General features: G+C 37.8%; 1 protein-coding gene across 1 annotated transcript; it reads left to right on the top strand.

Annotated features, from left to right (window-relative positions):
* The first annotated feature begins 418 nt into the window (after positions 1-418).
* LOC127444616 (mitochondrial import inner membrane translocase subunit Tim10-like) lies at positions 419-3,317 on the top strand. Its single transcript, XM_051704086.1, has 2 exons — positions 419-806; positions 2,014-3,317. The coding sequence occupies exons 1-2, from the start codon at positions 736-738 to the stop codon at positions 2,207-2,209; spliced, it is 267 nt and encodes an 88-aa protein (XP_051560046.1). The 5' UTR covers positions 419-735; the 3' UTR covers positions 2,210-3,317.
* The last annotated feature ends 10,946 nt before the right edge of the window (positions 3,318-14,263 follow it).

Below are 14,263 nucleotides of genomic sequence, written 5' to 3'. Positions count from 1 at the left end.
AAAAGTTATTTTTTTAACCCCCATTCCCAAAAGTAATTTTTTTAACCCCCACCCCCATTCCCAAGCCCCCATTCACTTCCATTGTAAGTGCCACGCACTGTAAGCCAATGTTTTTTTAATTATTTTTAATTTTTTTTATGAAAAGAAGCGAGTCAAAATAAATTTTCACGTTATTAATATTATGCCACAAATGCTGTCGATTCGATTGATTTGAACCTGGAATATTCCTTTAATCTCTTAACTGCCCTGTTGTTGGACACTTTCATGAGTTAAATTAATCTTGGCTTACTTTGCATGGTGAATTTCTACAATGGTATCGGTAACTAAGAACTACTGTTTGAATGATGCGGCATCCAGGCCACTAGATGTCAGTGTAAGCCATACTTCGATTCTTCAAAAAAGTACAGAGTGCACCTTTAAAGATAGTATTAGTAAATATAGGGGCCGTATGAGGTACCCCAGGGTTTAAACGTTTATGCATAAATGCAGACTTGTCCAATGCCTTATTGACTGCTGACAAAAGTTTGAACCAATGAGGCGTTTTTGAATAGAAAACTTTATTGTCAGCGGAAGTGACAATTACAACACTGAATGCAAAGGATCCACATGGGTTCTCCCTCCGGTCAAGCACACTGGTGAAGGTTAATCGAGGCTGTCAGGGCTCAATATTGAACGGGACCCACAAGTTCTCTGGTGGGTTTTAAGCGAGGGTAAACCGAAAGCTTGTTTGCAGAAATGGATCCTTTGAAAGCGCAGCAGCTCGCCGCGGAGCTGGAGGTGGAAATGATGGCTGATATGTATAACCGGTATGAATCTCATTGTGCATATTATTGTTATCTTTAGACATCAGGCTTTGCTCTAGATTGCGTATTGAGCAAAGTAACAATACGTTTGATCACTGCAATGAAAACACTGCTATTTTTGCTGCGGTAAATTGCAATATATGTAGTGTGTAGTAGTTATTGTGTTGTCATGTGACTTGATCTGTACCGTGCTGCTGTCATCGGGTTGTCCTCAGAGATGTGTGCTCTTTAATGACAAAGTGAAGCAGTCAAATGTTAAAGAGGACCTTAATGTCTTCCCTTTGTACTAAAACTATTTTTGTAAATGCGCCTGTTATATAAAATTAGCTTAAGCACCATTTATTAATACGTAGTTTAGAAATCATCGTTTGTATATTCTCATTGGGTGCAAACTTGATAATGTTTATGCAGAAACGACTGTATCATCTCTCTTTTTATTCCCCAGTCAGAGCAGGCAGACAGAACACACATGACAGCTAACACAAAACTAGTAAACCATATGGTTTTTGGACATGGTATGGTACTGTGGTAATACATTTTTGTTTTGTTTTGGACGAACCATGGTAATACAATGTTTTTTAAGTACTTCAGAATACTATGTAAATACCCATATCTTACACATCTCAGAGATATCTGTTTTAGGGGTTTTATGTGGAAAACGTCAATCTAATTAACATCTGCTAAACATCTTAAAATATGTCAGATTAACACACATTCTAAATCATAAGCATCTCAAACACATCTGCTGAATATCTTATTGACATCGGAGAGGAAAGGTATTGCCGATGAGCAAACAACCTAAAAAATATGTCTGGGTTGTGTACCTGTGCTATCAGGGTATTCATGCAACATGATACGTACAACATCTGGACAGATGTCTATTTGATGCGTGTTTACATCTGGAAGACTTATTTTTTAGGTTGTTTGCTCTATATACAATACATCTATAAGACATCTCTGAGATGTACGTGTGCTGGGGAGGTTTCAAACTTAAAGGAACTGTTCAACCAAAAATGAAAATGATGACATGGTTTTAATTTTTGGATGATCTGTACCTTTAAGTGAGGATTTAGGAGGATGAATTCATGAGTATCACAGATTCTATTGTAGTTAGAGTAAATTATACAGAAATATAGTTGTAAATATACATATTACATAACTGAAATCCTCTCTCATCTCTACTAACCCTTGTGTGCTTTTCCCCCTGCAGCATGACCAATGCATGTCACAGAAAATGCGTTCCCCCTCATTACAAGGAAGCAGAACTTTCAAAGGGGGAGGCTGTGTGTCTGGACCGCTGTGTCGCCAAGTATTTGGACTTGCACGAGAGACTTGGTCGTAAGCTCACTGAGCTCTCCGTGCAGGATGAGGAGGTGATGAGGAAGGCTGCAGCTGGGACCGGATAAGCCAGATACAGACTTCAACAGTGGGCCAGAAAATCTCAGATATTTTGGTTTTTGTGGGAGGAGCGGGCACTACGGACATCCAAAAAGGGGAAATTGGGCTGCATGGCCCCAAATGTAAACATTATATGAACATTACAACAACTATTCACTGTGAGACATGCCATGACAAGGTACAGACTTTTGTTTGGAGGTGGGGTATATTTTACTCCAAGAATTGGTGGAATCTGGCAGTGTTTGTAGTTTGTTGGATGGAAGATTATTAACATCACAGGAATAAAACTTTATTTGGGTGGGAAGATTTATGGAGTATTGTGTGTCCTTGTGAAATTGTGTTTCTTTTACATTTTGTGGATGTTTTTTTTTTATGTTGACCGAGATCATTGTATTTTCTGACACACTGTAATTTTGCTAAACATACTAAACACTATTAAAATATTTATCATAACCTATATGTGTCTCAATAAGTAAACATAATGCTGATTCTTTTTCTTAATATGTTTATGGCATGGTAAATATCCAGCTTCCCAAAAGCGCTTGAAAGCTTTCCTAGTGCATGTTAACCCTTGTGCTGTGTTGATATTTTTTACCTAATTTGGTGTTCCCGGTCAAAAATGACTGGCCTATAAAAAGTTTCTTATAAATCTCTTTATGATCGTAGGCCTCATTGACCTGAGCTTATGCACCTCTGTTTTTGAGTAAAAAGCATTATTTGTGGATATTTTTGGCAATATTAAATAAAACATGAAAACATTCTGTACTATTTAGCACCCTAGTGTCTTTCATGTTTAACCAGGAAGTTTGTTTTGAAATGCTTTTATTTTGTACAAAATGGCACAAAGTAACATTTGTGGTGTTCCCGGTCAAAAATGACCGGCCTATTAAAATTGCTTATAAATCTCTCATTATGTTATATTATCACCAAATATTGCATTAGATCTTTTTGCCAACTTGTTTTCTTTCAATTAGCACAGGTTTTGTATTTCCTTTTGGAACTTACTGATCGTAGGCCCCACTGACCTGAGCTTATGCACCTCTGTTTTTAGTGAAAAAGCATTATTTGTGGATAATTTTGGCAATATTAAATAAAATATGAAAACATTCTGTTCAATTTATCATACTAGTGTGCTTTAATGTTTAACCTGGAAGTTTGTTTTGAAATGCTTTTATTTTGTACAAAATGGCACAAAGTCACACTTGTGGCATTCCTGGTCAAAAATGACCGGCCATTGAAAATAAATGGGGGAGATCAAAAATAAGAAAAAAATGGAGTGTTCAGGAGCATGTTCATCATGTCATGTTCACATATGTGCATGTGTGCTTGAAAACATAAAGACCTCGGACATGTGCATGTGCGCATACACACACATGCTCAAGTACATGCACAAATTCTTTTGAGTATTACATGCTTTCTTTTTCACAGAGATGAACTTTATCCTACCCTGAACTGCATCCAGCATCCATTTATCCACCAACAGCCTTTATGCTTACAAGCACACATGCACATATATGAACATGTAAGAAAGCATGTAATACTTTAAGAGTTTGTGCTTGCACGTGAGCATGTGTGTGTGGTAATTTTGGATTGATGAATAGATGTTGGATGCAGTTCAGGGTAGGATAAAGTTCATCTCTGTGAAAAAGAAAGCATGTAATACTCAAGAATTTATGCTTGTACATGAGCGTGTATGTGTGTTAGTGCACGTGTATGTGTGCGTGCACAGGTCTGAGGCCTTTATGTTTGCAAGCACACATGTATATATCTGAACATGAACATGATGAACATGCTCCTGAACACTCCATTTTTCTTTCATTTTTGATCTCCCCATTCATTTTCATTTCTGACCAGGAACACCACACGTGTGACTGAGCCATTTTGTACAAAATAAAAGCATTTCAAAACAAAATTCCTGGTGAAACTTTAAAGCACACTAGTATGATAAATTGAACAGAATGTTTTCATATTTTATTTAATATTGCCAAAATTATCCACAAATAATGATTTTTTCACTCAAAAACAGAGGTGCATAAGCTCAGGTCAATGAGGCCTATGATCAGTAAGTTTAAAAAAGAAATACAAATACTGTGCTAACTGACAAAAAGATTGAATCCAATATTTGGTGATAATATGGCATAATGAGAGATGTATAAGCAATTTTTTAATAGGCCGGTCATTTCTGACTGGGAACACCACAAGTGTAACAAGTAAGTGATTAATAAACTCAGTATTATCACACTCAGATTTGAACCTGAACATCATAAGGCTTGTGGATTTAAATTCATTACGTTTTTAGGTTGTGGCAAGAACAGTGTCAAACTATATATATATATATATATATATATATATATATATATACACACACACACACACACACACACACACACACACACACTACCTGTCAAAAGTTTTGAAACACTTACTCATTCTTTATTATAATTTTTTTTCCACATAGAATAATAGTGAAGTCATCAAAACTATGGAATAACATAAATTAAACTATGGGAATTATGTTGTGACTAAACAAAATCCAAAATAAATCAAAACTGTGTTATATTTTAGCATCTTCAAAGTAGTCACCCTTTGCCTAGAATTTGCAGACATGTACTCTTTTTCTGATTAACAGTTTTTATTGATTCACACACTTGAAACAGAAAAGCAAAACATATATTAATTCACATAATCAACTTTTAACCCCCATTATTCCCTTTCCCCCTCCCAATCCCCAACCCCACCATGACCCTCAATCTTTTTTTTTTTTTTTTAATAAAATAACATTTTACATTTAAACCCTACTAATACAATCCCACCCTGACCCCTAACGAACACCCCTGTGGTCCCATATAACACACACGCAATCCAAAAAATAAATACATATATATATATATATATATATATATATATATATATAATACACACACATATACAGGTGCATCTCAATAAATTAGAATGTCATGGAAAAGTTCATTTATTTCAGTAATTCAACTCAAATTGTGAAACTCGTGTATTAAATAAATTCAATGCACACAGACTGAAGTAGTTTAAGTCTTTGGTTCTTTTAATTGTGATGATTTTGGCTCACATTTAACAAAAACCCACCAATTCACTATCCATACATACATATATATACACAAATAAATAAAATAATAATAAACATACATGATTAAACTAAACTACACTCTCCACATCCCCTCCCCGAGAGTCCCCCAAAAAACTAAATATTTGCCCCATTTTTTAGCAAATAAGTCCCTAAACCCCAGCCTTCTACTTACCGCCTGTTCAAATGCAGCTACCCTCCCCATTTCCACACACCACTCCGAAAAAAAGGGTGCTCCACTTGACTTCCAACCCTTTAAAATTACTTGCCTGCCGATCATGAGTCTGGTCATAACCCAATTTTTTATATGATTATCGCCCAAAATACAGAGTCTGGGACAAAGCAAAACCTGAGTGTTCGAAACGTCAAACAAATACCTCTGAACCCTCAACCAAAACTTCTGGATCTTAACACACCCCCAAAAGACATGGGTAGTGTCTCCAACTTCTGATTGGCATCGCCAGCAAGTGGGTGTGTCTTTAAGACCAAGCCTATATAATCTAGAGGGGGTCCAATAAAATCTATGTAAAATCTTAAATTGCATAAGGTGAACCCTTGCATCTCTAGATACAGACTTGACATTTTTAAGAATCTTAGTCCACACTCCATCCTCCAATACCAAATTCAAATCTTTTTCCCATACTCTCTTGAGAGAAGTCAAGGCTCCATCCCCCAGACTCTGAATTAGCAGGGAGTAATACACTGATGCCTCATGGCCTTTTCCAAAAGCAGCAATCACCTCTCCCAAAGCACCTGCCGCTTTAGGGGGGTGCATGCCACTCCCAAAAATAGTGCAGTGTAGTATAAAACTGAGATCTGGGAATGCCAAAATGTTGAACCAAATTTTCAAAAGGTCTCAATACTCCACTCTCATATAGGTCACCAAGTGCATTAACCCTCCTCACAATCCAATCTGACCAACAAAAAGGGTACATAGTTTAGGGTTCAGCCATATGCTCGAGGCTGCGTTTAAATAAATATCCGAATTAAACACTCTGGACACTTTTGTCCATATCGAGTGGAAATGCAAAATAACTGGGTGCAACTTAACCTCTCCGGCTACTTTGATCAAAAGGCTTCGCAGTGGCGAGATAGGGGCAAGAACTTCCTTTTCAATACAAAACCAGGGAGGGGCTCTCTCAGGTGGAAGCGACCAATGAGCCAAATGTCTAAGACCGAATCCATAATAATAAAATAAAATCTTGGGTAGGCCTAGCCCACCTTTGTCAACTGGCCTATGTAACTTATTGAAATTTAACCTGGGACGCTTACCATTCCAAATAAAGGACTTCGCTATGCTATCAAATTGCTTGAAATAAGAGAGGGGGACATTTATAGGGAGAGACTGAAGCAGGTAGTTAACCTTCCCAATCATCGATAAATGTAATGAAGTCCACCTGCCCTCATCGCTCAAAAACCTTTTCATTAAAGGGTCAAAATTAACTCTAACTAAATCAGACAAATTTGCTGCGAATAAAATCCCCAAATACTTAATGCCCTGTTTGGGCCACTGGAAGGCGCCCGGCTGGAAAGCCGTTTCTGTCAGCGCCAAGGCTTCGGATTTAGACCAATTGACTTTGTATCCTGAGAACTTGGAAAAGGAATGAATAATTCTGTGGAGGCAAGGCATAGATCTAGTAGGCTCAGAGACAAATAATAAAATATAATCTGTGTAAAGCAGAAGCTTATGCGCCACACCTCCCGCTGTCACCCCTGGAAAATCATCCTCCTTTCTTATCGTGGCTGCTAATGGTTCCAGGGCAAGACAGAACAATAATAGGGAAAGTGGGCAACCCTGCCGAGTGCCCTATTCAGAGTAAAATAATCTGAAATTAATCCATTTGTTTGTACCGCTGCTACAGGGTGTCTATAAAGTAACTTAATCCAACCAATAAATGTACTCCCGAACCCATACCTTTCCAAAATCTTAAAAAGATAATCCCATTCTACCATATCAAACGCCTTTTCGGCGTCAAGTGAGATGGCAGCGACTGGAGATTGATCATTCGCTACTGACCACATGATATTGATGAAACGCCTGATGTTATCAGAAGAGCTGCGGCCTCGAATAAATCCCACTTGATCTATATCAAAATCAAATCAAATCAAATCACTTTATTGTCACACAGCCATATACACAAGTGCAATGGTGTGTGAAATTCTTGTGTGCGGTTCCGATCAACATAGCAGTCGTGACAGTTATGAGACATATACCAATTTATGATAACATCAAATTAACACAACACAATTTAAACATCTGTTATACACATAATTACACTCAACAGTATACAAATGTATAAATATGTCTTATACATGTGACATCTCTATATGTATAAGAGATGTCATAACTTAATCGGTTAGCCAAAATTTTTGACAACATTTTTACATCTAGTTGGATCAGGGAAATTGGACGGTAACTTTTACACTCGCTTGGATCTTTGTCCTTTTTAAGAATCAGACTGATCCAGGCTTGTGTCATGGTTGGAGGAAGTTTTCCATTTTTAATGATTCAGTATAAACTTCTAAAAAAAGTGGAGCCAGTTCTGTAGCATAGGATCTAAAAAATTCTGCGGCAAAACCATCTGGCCCCGGAGCCTTGCCTGTAGACAGGGCCTTAATTACCTCGTCAAGCTCCTCCAGGTTTATCTCAGAATCAAGAGAGTTTTTTTGCTCAGTCATCAGTTTAGGAAGATCTAATGGTTCCACAAAGTTTCTAATATCTTCATCAGTAGACGAAGACGTGGAACTATAGAGATCAATATAGAATTCTTTAAAGGTATTATTAATATCAATGGCTGAGGTAAATATTTCACCACCAGCAGATTTCACTGAGGGAATGGTAGAAAAAGACTCTCTCTGCTTTATATATCTAGCCAAAAGCTTCCCTGCTTTGTCCCCTGACTCAAAGTATGACTGTCTTGCCCTGAATAACCAAAACTCCACTTTCCGTGACAAAATAGTATTATATCTATATTTCAATCAGTCAATTCTCTGAGGCCATCAGCTGACAAACGGCGCTTCAGCTCTGCCTCGGCACTTTTAATATTTCCTTCCAACTCCACAAGTTCTCGTGCTTTGGATTTTTTAATGAATGAGGCATACTGTATGATCCGACCCCTAAGAACCGCTTTAAGTGCCTCCCAAGCCACGCCCACAGAGGATACTGAGGACCAGTTGGTCTCCATATAAACATTGATTTCAGTCTTTAACATTTGTTGGAATTTAGGATTTTGCAAAACACATTAAAGCGCCAACTATATGATTTCTTTTTCTCTATATGTGGCAACACCTCTAAACTCACCAGAGCATGATCTGAGACTATTAAGATATTTCCAACTGAGCAATCAACAACAGATGAAATGAGTGATTTGGATATAAACAACAACAAAAAAATCATTCTAGAATAAATCTTATGGACTGATGAAAAAAATGTATAGTCCCTACCAGATGGGTTCAAAAGTCTCCAAATATCCGAAAGACCATGATTTTCACACATCCTATGAAGCACCTTTGTTGCTCTAGGGGGCTTACACACTTTTGCTTCACTATGATCAAGGACTGAGTCCAACAAAAGATTAAAGTCTCCTCCCAATATTATATCATGAGGGGTGCCAGTGGCTTGCAACATCCCTTCAAGATCTATAAAAAAGCCCTGATCATCAGCGTTAGGTGCATAAATATTAGCCAAAATCAGACTTTGCCCTTGAATTTCTGCTAAAACAATAATGACTCTTCCTAATTTAACTTTAGTCTGTTTGAGAAATTTGAATTGTAGATGTTTGTTTACCAATATAATGACTCCCTTGCTCTTACTTGAGCCAGCACTAAAGAAAACATGTCCACCCCATATCTTCCCAAATTTTTCAGCTTCCTGCGGGGAAAGATGTGTTTCTTGAAGAAACACTATATCATATTTCTTACATTTAAGAAAAGTAATAATCTTCCTTCTTTTAATGGGGTGCCCCAACCCATTCACATTCCATGTGGAGAGAGATAATCCACTCATATTAACATTTGACATTTTGATATAGTAGAAAAAATTAATTGTGTGTGAAAAACAAAATTATACAGACCACACTCCCCATTAGTGAAACAATCAAACATCTAACATCCCCCCGAACAAAACAAACAGAAAAAAGAAAAACGTGCCCATTAACCCAGTGCACGACAGCGCCAACCGGCGTCAGTCCCTCTAAACTCAAAAGGTCCATGAACGCCCACGAGCCCCCACGACAAATTTGCCATCGGATTGCTCAATTTTGCCTCACAAATTTGTGAGGCAAAATTACATAACAGAAAATACTTTGTAAAATAACCCCAGCCAATAGGAAGAATGAACACAAAGGACACATAGATTCATTCACAGAACTGTCTCAAAGGTGTGATCTTCCACAAAACAAATTCCAGCTGATATAAAACCGTTCAGATTCCTCGGACAAACAAACAAATGTTCAGTGAGCCAGCTGTTATGAGTTCAACAGATGATGTAATCATTCCAATGTCCCGTAAAAATACTCAACAAAACAAGCCACAGCCAGCAGGAAGAATAAGCATGAAGAACAAACAGATTAATCCACAGCTGTTCTAAAAGGAGTGTTATTCAATAGAACAAGAAACAAAACCCGGAATCCCGGTTCCCTGGATGATCGAGTCAATTCACTTGGAGGCCGCATGAATGTATATACCATGACTTACTCAATCCATCAACTTTATAAAAGACATCCTTTGTGTGAGCATGTAGATATTTTGCGGTCATCCGTAGCGTCCACTCTCAAACTGGCCGGGAACTTCAATGCAAAAGTAATCTTTCATCAATGCAAAAGTTTCTTTAAGGAAAAATTTTATTCACAAAACAAACTCCAGCCGTTCGGCGGAGCCAACGCAAAAAGAAAAAAGAAACCAAAATGACGCCCAGCATCCTCAAAAGCCAGAGTAAGTACAGCGAGTCGACCCACTCACATGAGAAACACCCAATGGTTTACTCACCCATTGATTCAATAAAAGACTTTGCCTGATTGGGACATGTGAATACTTTGCGACCGACCTTCGTTTCTATTCTCAGTTTGGCAGGAAACATCAGAGCGAACGAGATCTTTTTCTGATGTAAGAGTTTCTTGGATTCCTTGAACCGATCGCATTTCTCTCTTGTCGAACTCGCAAAGTCCGGGAACAAGAAAATATTATGGTTCTTCCAAGAAAGCTTCCCTTTGCTCCTCGCCTGGTGCAACACAAGATCTTTGTTGGATGATCTCAGAATTCTGGCCAGAATTGATTGGGCCTATCTCCCTCAGCAGATCTGTGAGCTGGGACTCTGTGAGCTCGCTCGATTTCCAGCTTGTGGCCTGTTATGTCGAGCAGACTCGGGAAAAACTCGTCTAGGAATTTCACCATATCTCTGCCCTCCTCATGCTCAGGAATTCCAACAATTCGAACATTATTCCTGCGGCTTCTATTCTCAAGATCTTAAAGCTTTTCATGGAGATGTTTCAAATCAACATTGGTCGCGGGCGTATTAGCGGTTAATTCCCTCTCCGAAGATTCCAGACAATCGATTCGTCTCTCAACATCAGTCACTCTTGTAACTAACTCAGAGAATTTTATTTCCATCGCCATAATCGATCGACGTATTACAGCGAGATCCTCCAAGTCAGCAAGAATCTCTGTCAACATCATCGACATGTTGGACAGTTGACGCTGGATTCCTTCTCCCGCCGCGCCATCCAAATCGAGTCCCCAGGCTGTAGGCCTGTCAGGGCTTTCATCCTGAACACGTAAGTGTCTTTTAAAATCTCCAGAGCCTGAGGATTTTGACTTCTTTGCCATGTTTTGCAACAAAGGGCAAATGTGTAACTGGGTGTATCAAATTTCACCAGATTATAACATGAGAATAATCAAAAATTCAGCAGTGCGCAGAGCTCGTCGCTCACACGTCTGCTCCTTGCATGGCGTCCAGTGACCCCCATCGCAGACATGTACTCTTGACATTTTCTCAACCAACTTCTTGAGGTATCACCCTGGGATGCTTTTTAAACAGTATTGAAGGAGTTCCCATCTATGTTGGACACTTATTGGCTGCTTTTCTTTATTATTTGGTCCATCATTAATTAAATAAAAAAAACTTGTTTTAATTAAATTTTAGTTTTATAATGTGTATAATGCAAATCAGAAGATATTTAAGATCATGAGAAACATTTCAGTCAAGTGTTTCAAAACTTTTGACCAGTAGTGTATATATATATATATATATATATATATATATATATATATATATATATATATAATATACACACACACACGTATATATACAGGTGCATCTCAATAAATTAGAATGTCGTGGAAAAGTTCATTTATTTCAGTAATACAACTCAAATTGTGAAACTCGTGTATTAAATAAATTCAATGCACACAGACTGAAGTAGTTTAAGTCTTTGGTTCTTTTAATTGTGATGATTTTGGCTCACATTTAACAAAAACCCATCAATTCACTATCTCAACAAATTAGAATATGGTGACATGCCAATCAGCTAATCAACTCAAAACACCTGCAAAGGTTTCCTGAGCCTTCAAAATGGTCTCTCAGTTTGGTTCACTAGGCTACACAATCATGGGGAAGACTGCTGATCTGACAGTTGTCCAGAAGACAATCATTGACACCCTTCACAAGGAGGGTAAGCCACAAATATTCATTGCCAAAGAAGCTGGCTGTTCACAGAGTGCTGTATCCAAGCATGTTAACAGAAAGTTGAGTGGAAGGAAAAAGTGTGGAAGAAAAAGATGCACAACCAACCGAGAGAACCGCAGCCTTATGAGGATTGTCAAGCAAGATTGATTCAAGAATTTGGGTGAACTTCACAAGGAATGGACTGAGGCTGGGGTCAAGGCATCAAGAGCAACCACACACAGACATGTCAAGGAATTTGGCTACAGTTGTCGTATTCCTCTTGTTAAGCCACTCCTGAACCACAGACAACGTCAGAGGCGTCTTACCTTGGCTAAGGAGAAGAACTGGACTGTTGCCCAGTGGTCCAAAGTCCTCTTTTCAGATGAGAGCAAGTTTTGTATTTCATTTGGAAACCAAGGTCCTAGAGTCTGGAGGAAGGGTGGAGAAGCTCATAGCCCAAGTTGCTTGAAGTCCAGTGTTAAGTTTCCACAGTCTGTGATGATTTGGGGTGCAATGTCATCTGCTGGTGTTGGTCCATTGTGTTTTTTGAAAACCAAAGTCACTGCACCCGTTTACCAAGAAATTTTGGAGCACTTCATGCTTCCTTCTGCTGGCCAGCTTTTTAAAGATGCTGATTTCATTTTCCAGCAGGATTTGGCACCTGCCCACACTGCCAAAAGCACCAAAAGTTGGTTAAATGACCATGGTGTTGGTGTGCTTGACTGGCCAGCAAACTCACCAGACCTGAACCCCATAGAGAACCTATGGGGTATTGTCAAGAGGAAAATGAGAAACAAGAGACCAAAAAATGCAGATGAGCTGAAGGCCACTGTCAAAGAAACCTGGGCTTCCATACCACCTCAGCAGTGCCACAAACTGATCACCTCCATGCCACGCCGAATTGAGGCAGTAATTAAAGCAAAAGGAGCCCCTACCAAGTATTGAGTACATATACAGTAAATGAACATACTTTCCAGAAGGCCAACAATTCACTAAAAATGTTTTTTTTTTATTGGTCTTATGTATTCTAATTTTGAGATGGTGAATTGGTGGGTTTTTGTTAAATGTGAGCCAAAATCATCACAATTAAAAGAACCAAAGACTTAAACTACTTCAGTCTGTGTGCACTGAATTTAATACACGAGTTTCACAATTTGAGTTGAATTACTGAAATTAATGAACTTTTCCACAACATTCTAATTTATTGAGATGCACCTGTGTATATATACAGGGTTGGGAGGGTTACTTTTTAAATGTAATCTACTACAGAATACATGCTGTAAAATGTCATCTGTAACATATTTCATTAGATTACTCAAGGTCAGTAATGTATTCTAAATACTTTGGATTACTACTTCAGCACTGGTATATTTTTTTCACTTGTTTTGACTATTAAAAACTACAAAATACACCTGTTAAAAATGCATTCTCTAAAAAAACTAAATATCTTATGCAGTGTTTTTAAACAAGATTAATCAAATTGATCTTGTTTTAAGGATTTTTAGATATTTTTACAGGAAAACAAAAAATATTATTATCAAGAATATAATTTTTGCCCTAATATCTGGTAACATGTGCATGTAAAATGACTAGAAATAGCATTTTAGCTTGGCGTAAAACTGACAATTTACACAAGGTTTATTTATATTTCTTCTGCTCCAAACTTACTTCAAACTTCTCTGTCTGCTCCTATGAATGTAACACATCATAAGAAAGTGTTTCACCGCTGTTCAAATGCACTTTGGATCGCATCATTTATATGTATAAATGTTTTCCATCTGAAAGGACTAAATATTAAATGAGATAAATGACAATAAAATGCAAAGTAATCTCTTCAGTAATCAAAATACTTTTTGAATGTAACTGTATTCTAATTACCAATGATTTAAATTGTAACTGTAGTGGAATACAATTTGTCAGTCAATTCGAGAAAACGCTTGCGCATTAGCTGAACCAGCTTTTCGTAAAAGGTTTTTAGCCTGTTCTGGGCTAAAGAAGCACAATTTATGATCCCATTCTAATCAGATGTTACTGCTGAAATTTGAAATATGTTCTTTGATGGTAATCAGCATTTTGGAGATTTAGATCTATCCCCATTAAAGTAGATAGTAGCTGTAATTCTATGCCGCTTTTTTATATAGAAATTAGCTGCACGGGGGCGTTCCGAAGATGGCCGCCGAGTGGACTGACTTGCCTCCAAAAGTATCTTTGCTTACCATATCTTTAAAGGTGTTGTAAGCGATTTGAACAATTATATAATATACCTTAGCAAAAAAGCACCGATATTTCATTGCACCAATT

Source organism: Myxocyprinus asiaticus, chromosome 8 (assembly GCF_019703515.2).
Source record: "Myxocyprinus asiaticus isolate MX2 ecotype Aquarium Trade chromosome 8, UBuf_Myxa_2, whole genome shotgun sequence".
NCBI classification, from domain to species: Eukaryota; Metazoa; Chordata; class Actinopteri; order Cypriniformes; family Catostomidae; genus Myxocyprinus; species Myxocyprinus asiaticus.
The sequence above is the reverse complement of the archived record's forward strand: the minus strand, read 5'-3'. Positions and strand labels throughout refer to the sequence as shown.